Genomic DNA, 20,134 nt, shown 5'->3' on the forward strand with positions numbered 1-20,134 from the left:
CTCTCTCATCATTGATGATTCTCTCCCTCTCCCTTCCTCTCTGAAATCAATAAAAAAATATTTAAAAAGCAAACAACTTAGTGGCTTAAAACAACAAACATTTATTTGAACGTAGCCATGCTAGGTACCTCTGGCTCAGGATCTTCCCCATAGCTGCAGTCAAGGTCTTGGCCGGAACTGTAGTCATCTTCAGGCTGACTTGGAGAGGAATCCACTTCCAAGCTCCCTCCGTTGGCTGCTGGCAGGCCTCCTGTCTTTGCTTGCTGTTGGTCGAAGAGATCAGTGCTCTGCTACATGAATCTCTCCAAAGAGCAGCTCACAACATGGCAGCTTGCTCCAAGACACAGAGGGTAGAAATGGGAAAGAGTAAGCAAAACAGAGCCAGACACTTTGTGTCATTTATTCTCAAAAATAGTACCTCATCACTTTTGTGTTCTATTTAAGAGGAGGGATTTACACCAAGGGGCATTGGGAGGCATTGGGGCTCCATCTTAGAGGCTGCCTGCCACTGTGGATTGGGGTAGGGTCTGAAATTCTACATTTCTAAGAAACTCTTGGTGATGCCAATGTTGCTCTTCAGTGGCTTTCTTTCAGTAAATAAGGCTCCACACTTTATGCCCCCAGCTTCTTAATTTCAACCATCCTCTATCGATCACTCTCACTCCAATTATGTTTTCTCACTGTCTCCTCCACTGACATTGTCCCTGTTGAAGTTACCAATGATTTCCACATTACTAAATTCAGCATTTAAAAAAATAGGTCACTTTCGGAAAATCTTTCTGGACTTGGCTTCTGGAACACATAATTTACATTTCTCCTCAGTTTTTCTGTCGTTACCTATCTCCTTGACCCTAAATGTTAGTGTATCCCACAATCCAATATCCTTGACTTCCTTTTTTTATTACTAACTTCAAAATGATCTCATGTAGGGTTGATTATAGCTTTACATTCCAGATATGTGTTGACCACTCTCAGATTTGTCTCCTATGTGGATTTCTGCCCTAAAATCCTGGCTTATTTATCAAGTGCCTCAATGAACACCTCTATTTGGATATCTAACAGTAATGTCAAATTTAAGATGTTCAAATCTGAACTCTTTATCCCCCTCCTCGCCTTTCCTCTTAACCAGGTCCAGACTGGCAATCTTGCTTCTCATCCATGTTTGAAAACCCAACAACAAATAGTACCGCTGTACAATCAGCTATTAAAGTCCAAACCCTGGCAGTTACCCTTGAGTTTTCTCTTTCTCTCATTATAAAAAAATCATTAGGTTTAGTCAGTTCTGCCTCTTAGATATCACTTGAATTTCTCCACTCTCCATCCCAATATCATCACCCTGATCCATACCATTACTATGTATTATTTATACAGAGTTCTACATCTTTTTTTATTATTGATTGTAGCTTCCAAACCACTAGCCCAAAGGATTTACACAACTTGTCTTTTTTCCATGCCCATCGTTTTTGTTTTGTTTTTTAATTTTTTTATCCTATGGGGTAAAGTTTAGATTCTTTAAAATTGTTTATAAAGCTGTACAAAATCTGGCCCCTGATTCCCTCTTCAGCACCATTTATCTCTACTTCCCCTGAACTTCAACAATTTAATGACTAGGCTATGATAAAACCCTTCCATTTGACTCCGTCTTCATGAAAATTGTTTCCCTGGCTGAGATGATCTTCCTCCCCTTCTTTGCCTGGCTAGCTTTTATTTCAGTCAAGTTTTAGATTAAATATCACTTCTTCCTAGAGGCTGTCTTTGACCTCTTAGACTGGGTATGGAGCACCCACAATGTAGTCTATAGTGTTATATACTTCCTTAACTTAACAGTCATAATAGTTTATACTGATTTCTATATTTATCTTTTTATTTTGAATTATCATTGCTCCCATTAAGCTCTTACATTTGGGAAGGCCAGATCAGCAGAGGTAGATTCAGATATTGGTATTTTGAAGCCTGAAACATATACTTTGGGGGGCCTCTTTAAGAATAAAAATATCTATACCCATACATAAGTGAAAATTGTATGTTCACTTATTAAAAGAAATTCCAACAAAGTAGAAACTTATGGAAGCTGACGAATATAAAAACTTATGACCCTATGCATACACTGCTAGGGGACCTCCCCAGAATCCCAAAGCGTAAGCCTCATTAAATTCTCAGAATCCCAAAGAGTAGGCTTTATTAAATTCCCAGTTAATACACCTGTGCATATTAGTATTCTTTAGAGCTCTATTTCTAGTGTCAAGAGCAGTGCTCAACAACAGAGCAAGTACTAAATAAATATTTTTGAATGAATATATTAACTGAGTTATTGTCAGGTATACTTTTCATACATTTGACATTCAATAAGTTTTTCACAAATTGGATTTTCAATACATGTTTATATATTAGAGAATTGTTTTATAGTTATTTTAAATTATTTGCTGTGTTCATTTTCAAATAATGATAATGTACATATCTGTTTGCATACATTTGGGCTCTATGCAAAATGTCTGTTGCACCTCTTTGCAAAGTGGAAAAAAGTTTTGTATCAAAAATATACATTACAGTCCTCCTTATGTGTATATATATATATATATATATATATATATATATGTACATGTGTGTGTCTATATCTTTATAGATTATATATATTAAAACTTTAAGGTTAATGTTTAATTACTAAGATTTACTTTTTTATATGTTCTCACAAATAGAAACCTTTGGGAAGAAACTATTTTCTGTTTTCTTTTTATTTTTATAAACATTTGTCTGTGGAATAATAAAGGTACCAATATTTTATGTAACTTAAAAAGTACATTAGGCCTGGCTGAGCGTTGACCTAGGAACCAAGAGGTCACCAGTTCGATTTCTGGTCAGGGCACATTGCCAGAGTTCCTGACTTGATCCCAGTAGAGGTGTGCAGGAGGCAGCTAATTGATGTTTCTCTCTCATGGATGTGTCCATCTCTCTCTCTCTAAAATATATATATGTGTGTGCGTGTGTGTGTGTGTGTGCGTATGCGTGTGTGTGTTTAAAGTGCATTAAATGTTTTCTTTATTATGAATGTGCCCACAAGACATTATTAAAGTGGTTACTTGAATCATAGATTCAAAAGATAAGTACTTGCCTTAAAGCTTTAGAGTTTAGTTTGTTAAAACAGAATTAAGTTTGTTAAGTTCCTTTTATAATAATGTTTTATAATAACATTTTAAATTTATTGAAGAGTTGGTGCTCATATCAAGAATCAAGATTGTCAGGTGTGTGTGTGTGTGTGTGTTATAAGTGCAACCCTCTGATCAATGCACACTTTTTCCTCCCATTTTTCTAAATACATCATGAAAAAAGGATGAGGTTTCCGCCTTAATTGCTTGTGCCTTTTATTCACATTCCTCTCTCAGCCAGATTTGTGAAAAGAGAGTTAGTAAAAGGCTGCACAATAGAGCTTTTCATTAGGCCTCAGCAAGGCACACAAAAGAAGGCTTTTGGAAAGAGTGAATGCATGAGTTTAATTTGCAGGTGGAGAGTAGATAAAAGGTGCTGACGCCTCTATTATTCTCTTACTTAGGTGACCCTTACCCTGTTCAGCTGATCCCAACTACCATGGCAGCTGCTGCCGCAGCAACACCAGGCTTAGGCCCACTCCAACTGCAGGTAAGTCAGGAAACAATACGGCAGAGACAAAGGTTAAGTAAATACCGAAAACAGCTATTATCCTGTTAAAGCAAAATAAAACTGACTAGTGATATTTGTCTCACACTTTTTTGTTTTTAAATTTCTTTGTGCTGATCCTCAACCAAAAGTTGAGATGTTTCTTTTATGTCTTAGCCCTGTTTTAGGTACTAAAGATCGCTTATTGTAATTTTGTATTGCCTGGTATGATCTCACAAAATGAGCTGTAGTCTTGCTTTGATTACCATGTGCCATAATTTTGTCACAGAATGATCCTCATCAAGACTCAAAGAACAGAACACCTACAAAAAGTATTCAAACAGGTACTTATGGAGCAAGGCAACTTAAAAAAAACTACATTTAAAAACGTTCAAGATGCCCAGGATTATTAAAGTACTCTATAGGTCTCTTTGTTATCCTGCTAATGCCAGCTCAGCTGAGGAAGCGAGGGGAAGTAGACCAAATAGGCAGGTGCCTAAATGAGCACAACATTATCCAGACATTCCAGTTAAGACCTTTTATACATATTCTTCTATATCCAAGAATGTCAACGATAGCTTGAGTAGATGACCAAGTAATTTTGGAAATTTTGTCTCTGGGTTTGAAAAGAATATCAATAAAAAAATGTATTAAAGAGATCTTTTATTAACTATTTAAATCTCTGAATCAGCATCCTGAATAATCTTTCCTAGTTTCTGTTGTTATGGACTTGATAGTTACGGAATTAATAGGAATAGCAGATGAGCTGATGATAGGATTAGCCTCCCCTTTCAAGAAGCGTTATATTTTTCTTTGCCCAAAAGACACAGTAAACCTGTGAAGCCAGATATAAAGCACTGGTGCTTCATAAAATTAAATCATATTCATGAAATCATTGTCATGATAGATGATCTTAGTCAATAAGGAGAATGATAGTTTTATATTGCAGCATCAAGAGACAGATACATATAGTCAACCAAGGGGATTGTCAGAAGAGCTGGTGGGTTTCTGAAAACCCAGTTGAGCCACACAGGAGGAGCTGAGGCACATTATGTTCCACAGAGGTTAATAATAGTCAATGCTATTTTACCTGTTCTGCAAAAATCTAGAGTGTGAGTGTCTGTTTCTTTGAGCTGGAAATACCTTGGGAATTGTTGGAGCCATGGGGACAATAAAAGTAACATGACATTTCTTATGCTTTGAAATGACATCTGTGAAATATCTACAATATAGAAAAGTGGTTGTAATAGGTAAAACTAAAAAGAGTAGTGGAATTAAAGGAAGAGGGAAGATCATCCAGCAATAGGTTTGAATGTGAAAAAAAATAAGAGTTTTAGAGATTTAGAATGCCTGCTTTCAAAGGATGTTAGATGTTCTCTTTTCCTTTCACCATTGGGTTAGTGGTAAACGGCAGCAAGGGCGAGATGGAGGCTTCCCCTATGTTTCATTGCAGGATTCTTGCAGAGTAGCTTCGTTAGGCAAACATCCAAACCCCTTTTCCTATGGAGATAGTATTATAATATTTGACACACATTTTCATTTCCATCCTTATAGCAACACATTCCCTTAAAATTTAAAGATATAGATTGTTTTTCTTTATCAGAAAACAAGAAAAAGGACACCAAACATGCTCACTTTTGCTTTAACTATAATTTGATCTATAAACAGGAGAAGAATCCTTTATATAAGTGGCATTGTACCCAGATGAGTTTTAATTGGGATCACAGGAAATCATCAGTGGTATAACAAGAAAATTAATAATCTAAAACTCTGTCACGGTAAGCTATTAGCTACTATTAAAACACACACACATACACATGTTGGCTTGTGATTAAAAAATGAAATTCAAATGCAGACACATCCCAAACTTATGTCATGGCTAATGGTCTGGCTTTTCTTTAAAGTGGAGTGACTCTTACCTTTGCTGGGAGTCTTACATCAGTTTACTCCCTACTCATGTTCCTGACACTGTACTCACAGATCCCTGACCTTGACTTCAGCTTTCACCCGAGGTACAAAGTGGACTGTAATACTTCCCCTCTCCTGCTTTAAAATAGCATCCACGTTCTCCACAAACCTGCCCAGATGGGTCAGAGAAAAGCTAACCTCCTTGCCTAGTCAGAAGTCCTATCTTATCCTTGTCCAACATTGACCCCAACCTTGGGAAACCGTTTCCAAGAGGTTTCATCTCAGTGGAGTATAATGTATGAGGAAGTTTTAATTTTCTCCAAACTCTGCTTTTAATTATACTTGGTTAAATCTCCATTTCTTATCCCTTCATATGCCTTGAGTACCCTCCATCACGTTCGAGTCCCTTTCAGTTACTAAGATTCTTTTTCAGTTATTAAGAAATAATTTTTAGCTAATAACAGGTGGTTTAATTTAAAACATGTCATTTGGCTCTACTTTTAAAATAATTGTTCTTATCTTTATTGTTTTTTTAAATAAAAGTTTTGTTTATGGGTTTTACTTAACATAATATTACCCAAGCATTTCTAGATTCTTGTGCTAGATGTTATGCTAAGGATTTCACAAGTATTATTTTCATTTCATTCGTATTATATACTACTTTGTGTTATGTATTAATAACTCCATTTGACAATGAAGAAAACTTTGGGTCACAGGGTTCAAAATCCATGAGTTTTAAATAATTATATTTGCTTCTCCAAATACAGGTGATATTATTTGATACTTTGGAAGCACTGCTCCTCTTAGGACTTTTGCTAACACAGTAACCTGCTAATCAAATTATAACGATGATGCTGATTAATTGGCACTAATACAAATGCTCTTTATGAATTGTAATACTGAATAAAGTAGCAGGATTCGTAATGACAGCTATCTACGTTGATTTTTGCATTTTGCATTTCATACCTCTTTATACAGATTACAAGGTGCCCCAAAAATGTATACACACTTTGAATAACTATAAAGGCAGTGTTTCTTAAAACATATTTCATTTTCAAAAATGTGATGAAATATACAGATATAGTATGTATACATTTTTTGGGACACCCTGTATTTTTGTGTGTCAATTCAAGACTCTCTTTTATTAACATCTAGATCTAAGAAGGGACACTATAAATATATTCACACTCATGGTTGACTTTCTTTACCTACCATTTGTATTTCCCCTTGAAATCATCTTTTGCATAGCATTCATTGTTCATGCTTGGGTAATATTATGTTAAGTAAAACCCATAAACAAAACCTTTATTTAAAAAACAATAAAGATAAGAACAATTATTTTAAAAGTAGAGCAAAATGACATGTTTTAAATTAAACCACCTGTTATTAGCTAAAAATTATTTCTTGTTCTTAGATATAATAATGAAATATTTACCATGCAATAAAAATACTTTGCATTTAAATATCACCTTTCTGTGTACTTTTAGGTACAGTTAAAATAGTCTAAGCATTGCCTTATATTTATTTTTATAGAAAAAAAATGACTTATTTGGATTATGTTTATAACACATACAAATCAACATTTTACCAAGGCACCATTGTATTTATTTCTTTTACAGTGAATATCTGTCTTTGTCTCTTCTGCCTCTTAAGTCTTTCCTGAGCTTCAGATACATATGGCCAACTATTTATTGGCTATTAGTTTGCTATTCATAGGAAAAATATAGATGTTTGCAAACACCAGAAACAGAACAAAATAAAACTCACCAATTTTTTTCCTTGCTCCCAACCACTCATTCTCTGGTCTTGGCATATAGCTCAATTCCATCCATTGCTTAACCCAGGAACAAGAGAGCTATACTTAACCCCTCTTCCTCTGAACCTATTCATTCTTTCCAAATACTAAATACATCAAGAATCCATCTTTTTTTTTCCTTTGTTATTTTCCTTTGTAATTGTCACACTTCTTGGTCCCAATACCCTAATTTGCTTGCCTAATTTACTGCCATAGCCCCATAAACTGGTCTTTCTGTCTCCATCTTGCCTCCTTCAATGTACACTCTATTGTACATTAGTCAAAATGATCCTTTTGATTTTAGAAAAATCTGATCCCATCCTCCCCTTACTTAGAGACTTTAAATGACTCCCTGGTGTTATCAGATCCTCTCTCCACTCTCCTCTCTGTGGAGTCTCCTCTTCCTGGAGCTTTAGCAATATTTTTTTACCAAGCTCTCTCACTTATCCCTGAGGTTGCAAATTAAAACGTCATTTTGCCCTGACCGGTGCAGCTCAGTTGGTTGAGCATTGTCCTGTGCACCAACAGGTTACTGGTTTGATTCCTGGTCAGGGCACAAGCCCAGGTTATGGGTTCAATACCTGGTCAGGGAGTGGAAGAGAGGTAACCGATCGGTGCTTCTCTCTCACATCAATGTTTCTCTCTCTCTCCCTCTCCCTTCCTCTCTCTGAAAAAAAAAAGTTAAAAAAATAAAACTTCATTGGTCTGGATTAATGCAGCTCTTATGTTCCCAGAGCACACAGTATTTCCCCTCTCACATAGTACTTTCTAGAATATGTTTTAAAGCCTACTTTCTCACCTCTACCAGATGGCAAAATCTATGAAGTCAGTGACTCACTATCATTTGCACTTAATCAAGTGCTTGAAATATTTTATGGACTCAATAAATATATATTAAATGAATGGGTGAAGAGTGAATCTTAACATTACACTTTCAATAAATTATGCATCTATTAAGCTCAAATAGCTATTCTGCTTTGTAATATTGGAATTAACTGAAAATTCATGATTAGTTTCCTATATAAATTTATTTGCATCCTTTAATAAAGACAATAGCAGAAATACAAATATCAAAAGCATTAGTAGCTCATGGAAGAAAAAAATTTATAGTCTGAATTTAATTCAATAAGATATACATTACATTTTTAAAATAAAAAAAGTATTCTCATTTAATAAAATAAAAGAGACTTATGAAAACATTATAGGCCATTTTGGGCACTGTGGTATTTAAGAAATTACTTTTATAACTATTTTAGTCCATACTGACTTAGTCAGCTCCCACCTCACGGGGTTCTTTGTGTCCTTTGACTTGCTAACACATGTTTCCACCTTAGAGTTTTACATTAGCTGTGCCTCTACGTGAAAGGCTCTTTCCTTTGCCTGGAAGACCAATTATCTAGTTCAAGAATCTGCACTAATGTCATCTCCCTGAGGCCTACCCTAACTAACCTATTTAAATCATAAAATAACCTTCCCATAAATACGACTCTCTCTATTTTTTTTGTTGTTGTTGTTCTGCGTTCTCTCTATAGCACTAGTAATCTTCAATCATACTAGATAACTTATTTATTAGGTTTCTTATTTACTGTCTGTCTGTTCCAAATATTCTCTAAGCTCCACCAGAACAAGAAACCATTATACTTTTTGTTGTTATTCATTAATTATCTTAAGTGCCCAGAAGAATACCTAGCAAATAGCTGGCTCTCCATGCATACTTATAAAATGAAAGAAACTCTTATGAGTTAATGGTCATAATCATTTTTAATCAAAACAACAAAGCAATGTATGCTTAATTTCCTGAAAAAATAATATACATTAAAAACCAGGGAACTTTCATTTTTTCAGCTCTGATTAGGACAGTGGTTCTCAACCTTCCTAATGCCGCAACCCTTTAATACAGTTCCTCATGTTGTGGTGACCCCCAACCGTAAAATTATTTTCGTTGCTACTTCATAACTGTAATTTTGCTACTGTTATGAATCGTAATGTAAATATCTGATATGCAGGATGTATTTTCATTGTTACAAACTGAACACAATTAAAGCATAGTGATTAATCACAAAAGCAATATGTAATTATATATGTGTTTTCTGATGGTCTTAGGCGACCCCTGTGAAAGGGTCGTTTGACCCCCAAAGAGGTCGCGACCCACAGGTTGAGAACCGCTGGATTAGGAGATTCTTAGTGTGAGAAATCTCTAGCTCTCGCTCTCCTGTTCGTTTCTCCCATTCTCTTATCATAACCATGGGCTACTGCATAAAGAATGTGTTTCAGCTTTATTAAAGTTTATGTAATTTCTTTAAGCTCGTATTTTATAAAAAGATCAAATATTGCAACATTGATTATTCCTATATTGTTTGTTAATGTATAAGAATACATAACAAGCTATGCATAAACATACATAGACATATGAAATATGAAGGTACTTTTGACTCAATATGGCTCACCTTGCCAATATAACAGTAAATTAAACTATTTCTAAATAGTGGAAGGATGTATTATAAAAATTATAACTAGCCAATTAGCAATCTCATATAATGCATTTACCTTCTTTTTCTTCCTCCTCAGCATTTTGTATCTCTTCCGCTTCCAAATATTCTCTTCATCTAAAAGCCAAAGATGCTTTTGACATTTATTCTTCTGATAGTGTCTCTTTTTAAAGAATGGGGATTCATTTATGTAGAAACACTAGTGCCCCGGTGCATGGATTTGTGCACATCTAAAGGAAATTAATTAGAAGGTGGCCTGCAGGGCGGGACTGTGGTTGTGTGCTGCAGCTCGAAGGGCATCTGCGAGTGAGCGGGCTCCCTCCTACAGGTGGGGTTCCTCGGCCTGGTCTGCAGCGATCAGGTGGAAACCGACTCTCCAACATCCCCCGAGGGGTCCCAGATTGGGAGAGGGTGGTTCTCCGCTCTGGTTCCAGGGTGCATCACCCAAGAACTGCTGCTGCCAAGTCACCGGAGCTCAGAAGCTCCTGCATTGAGCATCTTCCCCCTGGTGGTCAGTGCACATCATAGCTACTGGCCAGTCAGCCAGTCCAACAGTTGCTTAGCCTTTTATATATATAGATAAAGATAATATAGCTTCATTTTAATATTAAAAAGTGAATATAATTATTTAAGAAAAATAAAGTTACATCCTGAAACTTTTGGACTTTTGTGACTACATAAAATTACTAGGATTACCATCTATTTCTAATTATAAAATCAAGTAATGGCAGCAATCCATCTAACATTTATTTCTCACCTTCATTGTCATTAATTTGCATTTCACTTGATGGGCATCATGAAATTTTTTAAATAGTAACAGTTTCAGTGTAGTATACTATTTCTAATTTTTAATGAGGCTTCTAAGATTTGAAATTAGAAGGAAATATTTATCCACTTATTTCTCACTTTATAAATACTGTATCTGTGTTGGCCAAAAGATGGATGCCACCTGTTATACCTATAGGAAGCCAAACATGTTGACTCTAACCAATGATTAATAGTTATAAGCAAAGAAAAAAGAGTTGTTATATTTTACTCAAAATAATCAAGTAGCATTCATTCAAGAATTTTATTGAATTAATTAACCTTTTATTAGCTTTAGTTGGGTTCTTTTTAAATCCATAATAATATTTTTGAAACACAGACTCAACATTACAAGCTGTCATAAATCACATGGACCTGCAGTTTCCAAAACCAGTAATGTCAATAATATACATTTGCCAGGATAGAGGAAATGAGAGATGACGTGTGATCACAGTGGAGAATGAATCATACAAAATATCAACTGAAATCAATATTTTTTCATAGCTATCAAAGGCCCATGGAAGTCAGTGGAAATGGCTTAAGATTCTATCTGATAGAGTAACATCAAGGTAGACGTGGATGAAAATTGAAGTTCATCTTTTTATCAACCTTGTACCAGTCTCTGAAAAAGGTCAATAATTGTGACAGGACACAGATAAATGCTTCATAATTCTTAGAGCACTAGACTCTGGCTTTATGTTTCTGACCAAGAGAAAGCCCCAGAAAAATCAATAAGGGAGAAATAACCATATGGAGAGGTCTAGATGTGAGGATTTTGACCTTCTTATTGAAGGAATTACTTACAAGGATAAATACTTGTATAGCACTCATCTCTCCCTACCTAGATACTCTACTATTCAGATTAATTTTTAGATCATAGTCATTTCCATTCAGGGTGAAAAATGATCACCTGCACCTCATTTCAGTGGCAACCCTGGTGTGCTGTTTGCTGTTGGACTTCTGTCTGCATGAGTGGGTTTCCTTGCAGGTTAAAAGAATGAATTCCCTCTTTTCCTCTCCCTTCAACCCTGAGCCTGCAGGGCAGACAGACAGAAGCACACATATGATTAATACAGCACAGCTGCAAGTGTGAGTCATTTGCATATGTATTAATAGAGGCAAAAAAACCCAACAACAATTAAATTATATACAGAGACATTCTGCATACTAAAGAACGTATGCAAATAGGCCTGAAAAAGTGCAGCCAACATTTTCTCTGACTTTTCCAAGCCCATATGGGCTAGAGTCAGAACCCAGCCATGTTCAAGAATCTCCTTTAAGAAAGGACCTGCTAGGAGCTACATCCATAGTTATTACCACCCCTAGGGTTCCCGGGAGCTGTTTGACATTTGGACAATGATGGCTGTACAAGCAATGTCTTTTTCATGTTATTTCTGTATTTGCTTGTTTCCGGTAGCTTTATGGTGTCTCAATACACGCTAACAGATACATCAGTACACGTGTGCTTTCCCACAGTACCCACTGATTATGTAGTTATTTAAAGCTATTGTAACTACCAATCAAGTAAATGGTAAATGTCAAAATTAGATTTGAAGTTCTATTGTGTTATGAGCTAAAGTAATATAAATATTTGTCAGTGCCAGGACTTCTTGTCACAAGGCCATGCCCATTCCTTGATGGCATTGCATCTTCTCTTAAGCAAAACATTGTTAGGTTACCCCAAAATGTTTCTGGGCTAATCATCATACATAAAAGTATTGCTAGGCTCAAGGCCAAAAGTAGGAATAATACTGATTTATTGAAATGGTAAAAGTGTAAGTTTTTTAATGTTATTAAGAAAAACAGAACTACTTCATTTTCTAATCTTGGTTCTATATGAAAAGAGAGAGCAACTAATATTCTTCACATTCACAGATTGCATTTATATTAAACATGTGTTCCTCAACTTACTTCTACCTTTCATTTATAGTATTAGAATCCTTTAATTTATTCAAGGAATATTTCATGAAGATGAATTCAACCTTAGTTATAAACTTTTGCATAAATAGAAGTTGTCACCTTAACAAGACCAATAAGAATCTTGAACATAGGGTCCAAATGAAGACAGGTGCCCCTTAAGAGAAACAAATTCTGGGGGTTTTGTTTGTTTGTTTGTTTGTTTGTACCAGAAAACTGTTGAATATTATCCATGAATATCATCCATTATTTGTATGGCTAAGTCTCAAATCATGCAACTGGAACATGTAAAATTGCATTACATACTGGTGAACACAGGGCAGTCGTCTTTGTAGTTAATTTATTACATACAGAAAAATTTAGTCTCTTGGAAGGGGATAATTAGAGGGAAGAAAACAAAAAGACTAAAGTGAAAGTTTTTATTCTATTAAGACATTATCTTTAGATTAATATTTTATTACTTAGTGAGAGTCATTATAACCTAATGGTCTAAAGTATGATACCTGCAGCCTTAGATCATGGTTCTGCTATTTACCAGGGCTGACTTTAGGCAAGTTACCTAACCTCTCCATGCCTTAGTTTGCCTGTCTGTAAAATGTGGATATAATTGATATTGTGAGGATTAAATGAGATAATATACATAAAGTGTTTAGAGCAATAAAAGTATTAATTGCCATCTATCAAATACTATGTGCTAGGTAATAATAAATGCTTGGTATTATTAGTTACTTAATAAATGCCATTAACTGGTATTAAACTTATTTTTTATTTCCTAAAGGAAGTCTCTCAGATTATAATTAAGCAGGCATTTTCTCTGTGGATTTACTTTTCAGGGCAGCATCTAAAGCAGATTAGTAAAATGGAGGCATATTGTCTTATTTGTGAGGTAATATTTTTATTCCCCCATGTAGCCTAATTTTAAGGCCCATCACAGGAATCTATGTGAGGCAATGAGTTTACTTATCCAAAATCAATTAAAACAATAAAAAAACTGATTATGTAGTTATTTGAAGCATAGTGCTCTATCTTTTGCTGCTATTTACTCTTTATCTCAATATATCTACAAAATAAAAATGATGCCTCCAGTTGAGTCCTGTTTTACCATTGATATGAGGCAAATGAATTGTCTCTATGAGCTGCCTGCAACTATTCTAAATAAATATTTTATAAAACTTATAATAAGTTCTTTACATAGATGCTTCTCATGTGATATACACGTTTAAATAATATAAGAAAGATTTTCCGACATAACCCTTCAAAGCTTACTCTTTGCCTAGAGTGCATACTAAGGCACATGTATCTTATTCTATTCCTTTAGAATAGCTAAGCTATTTCTCATATAAATCTGAAAAAATTTATAATTTGCATTACTTCTTAGTTTCAAACTTAAATGGGAAAGCAAATTATTTTTATAAACCCCATAATTTCCTGGAATTTTAATTATGCAGCAAATATTCTTTGTAAGCTATTAAGCTAAGCATAAAGAATGCAGATGAATCAGTTAGGAATACTTGGTGTCATCGAAGAGTTTGAAATAAAGAGAATGTATTGAATGTGAGTATGAGATAGAATTTGAAAGAAGTCATACAATCTCCTGTCCTAACAAGTATATTTGAAATGGAAAGGACCACAGAGACTGTTAAAAACAGTTGTTTCAAACTCTTTTAAAAAGCTTCAGTGGCTTTAAGCACCCCAAACAGTACCATTCACTTTTACTTCTTTATACATTCACTTCTACTGCCTAAGAGTATGCAAATGAAAGATTCTGCTGCTGAAACAAACTTGAAAACACAGAACTGCTTAAAAACCATTCTTCTATTCCAACTCCTTAATGTTATTGATGAGGCGATTTAGGCTCTAAGTAGTGACCTGGCTAAGTCAGACATTAACAGAAATGTGCCTGAAATCTTAGCAACTGAAAGTTAAATCTAGCTTTTTCCCATTTTCCCATGGTTTCCTTAAAAATAAATGAGGTAAAGATATATATATATATATATATATAATTATATATATATATATATATATATATATATATAATTTTTAGTTGTTTCATATAAAATGAGGGGGGGGATTGCTATTTTTACATTTAGACTGTTAAATTAAGGATGAATAAAATAACAGGTAGGATTTGCATATTAGTGACAATGGCAACCTCCTGGATTGCTTTCATTTTGCTGAGTTCAGTGATTGTGCTCTGGGAATTAATTCTTTTGTGAGAAGCTATTGAAAGATCAAGGAACCCAGAAAACAAAACAACAGAGAAGCATGCTGTTTCATATCTATTTGTTCATAGAAGGTTCAAAGTGAGATTGTTTACATCACAAGTCTTGTTGATATTTCATTTGCTTCTTAGAAGAAAGATAGTATTCAAAGATGATTATATAATCATGCAGATAAGATTTTACAGTCATGAATGAACTGTTCTAAGAAGAGACCAAGGAGAAAAATCACATTCCAATTTTGAGTTGTGTTTGGTTGGCCAGGGTCCTCACGAGGGTTGAAAATAGAGCCCCTTTCAATTTTTTTCAGATAAAAAACTTACACCAGCCCAGCATATTTCAAATTTACTGTTTCCTGTGGAAGTTTCTCAGTATTGGCATGCCAAACTGAGGGCATACAAAGAAAGGGAAGAAGGGAAACAAACTCTTACTTACTCTATCTTTTTTTTTAATCCTGACCTTTCCCTTAATGCTGCACTCTTTCTTTCTTACCCGGTTGCTCTTTGGTTAAATAAAGTAGATGGGGAGAAATGGAGTAACAGACCTAAAATATGCTCCCCAGTGATTTGTTTCAATTAAGATTGTACTGGCATCAATAATGCCTTCAACATGCAACAATATTCTCTTGCTTTTACCATTACTAGAACTTCAACACAGACTGGAAAAAGTCATAGTGGTAGTTAAAATCACAATGACTTCCATTTTGGAATATGGTGGAATTATTGAAAATGTTGCCCCTCTATCTATTGTAGTTACTTTAAGATAAGTTTCCATTTGAGCCTTAGCTGGTGGATAGAGCATTGCCCTGTGGACTGAAGGGTCCTGGGTTCAATTCCGATCAAGTCCACATGCCCGGATTGCTGCTCGATCCCTAGTAGGGGTTGTGCAGGAGGCAGCCGATCAATGCTTCTCTCTCCTCCTTGTTTCTATTTCTCTCTCCCTCTCTCTTCCTCTCTGAAATCAATAAATATATATTTTTTAAAATGCTTCCTTCTGAAATTTGACCATACGGTACTCTCCATTTCTTTTCACTCCATATGAGTTACTGGAGCATCTTGGCTTTTATGACATTGAGGATTATTTGTGAAAGGAGCAAACTTTTCTCTTTGAAGGGAAAGTCATGTGTTATTGGAAAGTTGTAGTGTTTTGTTATAATGATGAGAGTTTTCCAGCAAGGATGGCTAGTTAGAGCATAATAAAGGTAACCAAAGCTGTTGGTCTATCATGATCCCTCTTACCTCCCAAAAAGCTCAACAAATGTGCCTTAAATAAGGGTTCTAGTCTCAACCTTCCTCTGAAATGATGTGTGAGTCTGGTCTCAAGTCATTTAACCTGGCCAGGACACAAGTTTACTTATTTTTAAAATACATATAATTAGAGCTGTCCTACCTATATATCTGGGAAGAAGGAAAAAATATGAAGCAAAATAAGCTCTAAAGAAAGTAGCCAGGAGGAGACTTTACAACTTAAAAATGGACTTCTCTGCTTGATGGATACATTTACTCATGTGCTGTCAAAGAAAACGTGAGATAAGGGATATGAGGCAATTGTTGATCTGAGGCATTCAAAAGAAATGCTTTATAGACTTGAAAATAGTCAAGCTAACTGAAGATTCTATTAGGAAGAAAGTTTTAAATATTCCCATTACATCTCCATGGAACGAAAAGGACAATGCAAAGGTCAGACCAGTGCTAGATTCCTCAATAGGCAACATAACAACAAGAAAAGAAGGGCTATCTGGAAACAAATAACAATTGACATAAAATAGCTTATAGCAGTAATCAGAATGCTCTGTAATTTTGAATGACATAGTCAACTGTTTGGGAACTATAAACTTTTTATCCTTGGGGCTGCCAAGGGTTTTAAAATATGAATTTATTCCCCCAAAATCTAACTTTCTGTTTTTGTTTTTTTTTTTAAATATTTCTCTCTCTCTTTTTCACTTTTAAATCTTCCCTTTTCTTCATTTAACGTTTATTTGTTTTTTGTTCATTAGCTACCCTCCTCTGTTAATCCTTCTCTACCTCTTCCCCTCTTGTCTTTTCCTCAATTTTTTTTCTCCTCTTTCTTGTTTATCAAGTTCTGGGCCTCTAGCTACTTTATTTTTATTTTCCCACAATTGTGAAAATAGACGAACTACCTCCTTTAGAAATATTTGCTGCTGGTGAAACATTTATAACAGTAATCCAGATATGAGCAGATGAGTTGAGAGTTGAAATAGGGAATACCAAATGGTAAGGAGTGGAAACTATACCTGGCTTTTTTTTTTCTAAATATCATTGATAACACCCTAAATGATCTTAGAGATACTAGCCTAGAGGTGTTTTCATCCATAGTTTTATCTTCTCTATTATTAATAAAGCCAAATAACATCATGAAAACATCAATGATAGAAGCAGTCATTTAGACCACCACACAGTAACAGCCCTATTTTTACCCACTCTCCCATTAGAATTGGGATGTTTTCAAATTGTACTTGAAAGAAGTGCGAGTTCTCCCCTGGAAAGGAAAAACATAGAGGTGGAAGTACAGCTCATTATTTTTATGCTAAGAAAGTATTGCACAATTGATTTCTTAGCATCAGCTGAAATGGAAAGAATTGGTTTCACCTTGTTTATTTAATAGTCTACTAATAGTACTTTATGTTCCTATTATCTCAAATGATGGGTGGTGATCCCCAGCTATCTGCTCTCCTGCACACTCAAACAATTTGCTATTCATTCTTTATACCCATATGGACATATTAGGGTTATAGAAATACAAAGTCTAAATTATGTAGTGTTTTAAAAAATATTTGTAATCTACAGTGTTATCAAATTCTCACTTTTCCTGCTTTGTTTTCTAGCCAGGAAGGCCACAATGTTTATGTCAGAGTTGTTGAAGTAATATTCTGTGTGTATGTGTATGTGTGATTGCATGTTTTATTTTTTACTTCTAAAAATAACATATAGTAAAATTGACTACCTTTGGGGTGAACAATTATATGAGTGTTAACCACCATTACAATCAGAAAACAAGACAGTTCTATTATCCCCCTCAAATCCCCTTTCATATCCTCGGTCTCTTTGACCACCTTTCCTCTACTGCCCAGAAAGCCTAAACCTGGCTTCCAGGACAGCTGACACTGAGAGAAGCCAGCTATCTTACAGTTTGATTGGTGGTCTTTTAATCTCTCCATTTTATTTTTTTAAATATATTTTATTGATTTTTTACAGAGAGGAAGGGAGAGGGATAGAGATAGAGAGTTAGAAACATCAATGAGAGAGAAACATCAATCAGCTGCCTCCTGCACATCTCCTACTGGGGATGTGCCCGCAACCAAGGTACATGCCCTTGACCAGAATCAAACCTGGGACCTTTCAATCCGCAGGCCGACGCTCTATCCACTGAGCCAAACCGGTTAGGGCTAATCTCTCCATTTTAATATGGCTTTCAGCTCTGTCTCTCATCCTTGAATCTACCATCTCTTTGTTCATACCTTAGAGAGTAAACATTTGGTTTTCTACTTATATTAATTTCTCATGTTCTAAGTATTTAATTGTTGCATTTAATTTTTACTTTTTAAGTTTTGATTATGACCCAAAACTTCAGTAATTTTTATTAACCTTCCATCGAATAATTGTTTTAGCGTGGTAAAAAATACATAATATAAAATTTATTATTTTAATCATTTTAAGTGTACAGTTCAGTGGTATTAAGTGCATTCACATTGTTGTGCAACCATCACCACTACCCATCTCCAGAACTTTTTTTCATCTCAAACTGAAAGTCCATACCTATTGAACAGTGACACCTGATTTTCCCACCCCTTGCTCCTGTTAGGCACTGTTCTCTATGAATTCTCTATTAGAGGTGCCTCATTTAAGTGGAATCATACCATATTTGGCCTTTTGTGTTTGGATTATTCATTTAGCATAATATCTTCACATACATCATGTTGTAGCATGTGTGAGAATTTCCTTCTTTCTAAAGCTGAATAATATTCTACTATTTGTTTATACCACCTTTTGTTTACCCATTCATCTATTGATAGGTATTTGGGATGTTTTTTCTTTTAGACCATTATGAATAATGTTGCTGTGAACAAGCATGTACAAATATCTGATTCAGTTCCTGCTTTCAAGTATTTGAAGCATAAACCCAGAAGTGGGATTGCTGGATCATATGGAAATTCTATGTTTAATTTTTTTGAGGAACTGACATAATGTTTTCCACAGAGACTATCCCAGTTTACATTTCTACTAGCAATGCACAGCAGCTTCAATTTCTCCACATCCTCACCAACCCTTGTTATTTCCTGTGTGTGTTAATAATGGTCATCCTAATAGGTGCGAAGTGACATCTCATTGTGGTTTGCATTTCCCTAATGATTAGTGATCTTGAGCATCATTCTGTGTCCTCGCTGGCCATTTTTATATCTTCTTTGGAGAAATAGAAGGAAGATTATTTTTAATAGAACTTCTGGAAATTGATTTCCGGGTAATGTTTACTTTTACATTGTTCTTACTTGAGGTGGATATTTAATTCATATTTGTTGACTGAAAGAGGGATAAATGAATAAATGAGTAAAACAGTAAGTACTCTCTCCCATTACTGTCCAGAGCATTTGGGTCTCAGTAACTAGTAGATTTACCACCTGGGAAAGGCTCCTTAACTTTGCTAGGCTACATTTTTATAATCTATAAATGAGGATATTAATGCCTGCCCCATAGGATTGTTACACAGATTAAATAATATGTAAAATACTTTTAAAACAGTGACATATCAACATGAAATTTAAGCTTGCTAATAAAATATGTAGTTAATATTTACAATTATCTAATATATATAAGTTTTATGAGACATAAAATGCTAATTATTAGTGGGGTTTTTGTTTTGTTTTGTTTTGGTTTTTGCTGTTCATATGTTAGGAGTACCATCTTAAAAATCTAAAATATTTTTAAAGTGTATACTTCACAGGAACCAGCTCAATATCTTTTAAGAAATATTTATTAGTTAAATTAAAGAATGATGAATGAATGAATGTACACAAACATACATATGACTTGAAGTTGCATTTGACCTCTCTGGGTTAAAAATTTTACTAAGTGACTTTTCTTATTACTCAAACTGAATCTAAAATATTGTGTTGCCTCAAACTCTATTGGATTGATATTTAAGAACTCTTAAGTCTCTGGGAAAGTATTGAGTTAAGGGAAACAACAAAAGTTGGAGGTTTTTTGCCTTTTTTAAAAATGTGTATTGACTAACATAAACTAAAAGTAACTTTATCTGAATTTTGTGCCTGCTTTTTTTCAAATTAAATTTTTGGCATTAGTAGCACCATATCTCTTATTGTCTGCATATAAAATAATAGTAATATATCTACTTAT

General features: G+C 34.7%; 1 protein-coding gene across 8 annotated transcripts in view; it reads left to right on the top strand.

Moving 5' to 3' along the window:
- The window catches only part of SOX5 (SRY-box transcription factor 5), a 972,837-nt gene that overhangs the window by 861,738 nt on the left and 90,965 nt on the right, over positions 1-20,134 (top strand). For all 8 annotated transcript variants that reach the window (XM_070410551.1, XM_070410552.1, XM_070410553.1 and 5 more), the window contains one exon: positions 3,548-3,633. In XM_070410551.1, the coding sequence (XP_070266652.1) occupies positions 3,548-3,633 (86 nt within the window). The remainder of the gene's footprint in view (positions 1-3,547; positions 3,634-20,134) is intronic.

This window comes from Myotis yumanensis, unplaced genomic scaffold (assembly GCF_028538775.1).
Source record: "Myotis yumanensis isolate MYYU_CA2020_CCGP unplaced genomic scaffold, mMyoYum1.0.hap1 SCAF_3, whole genome shotgun sequence".
Lineage (NCBI taxonomy): Eukaryota > Metazoa > Chordata > Mammalia > Chiroptera > Vespertilionidae > Myotis > Myotis yumanensis.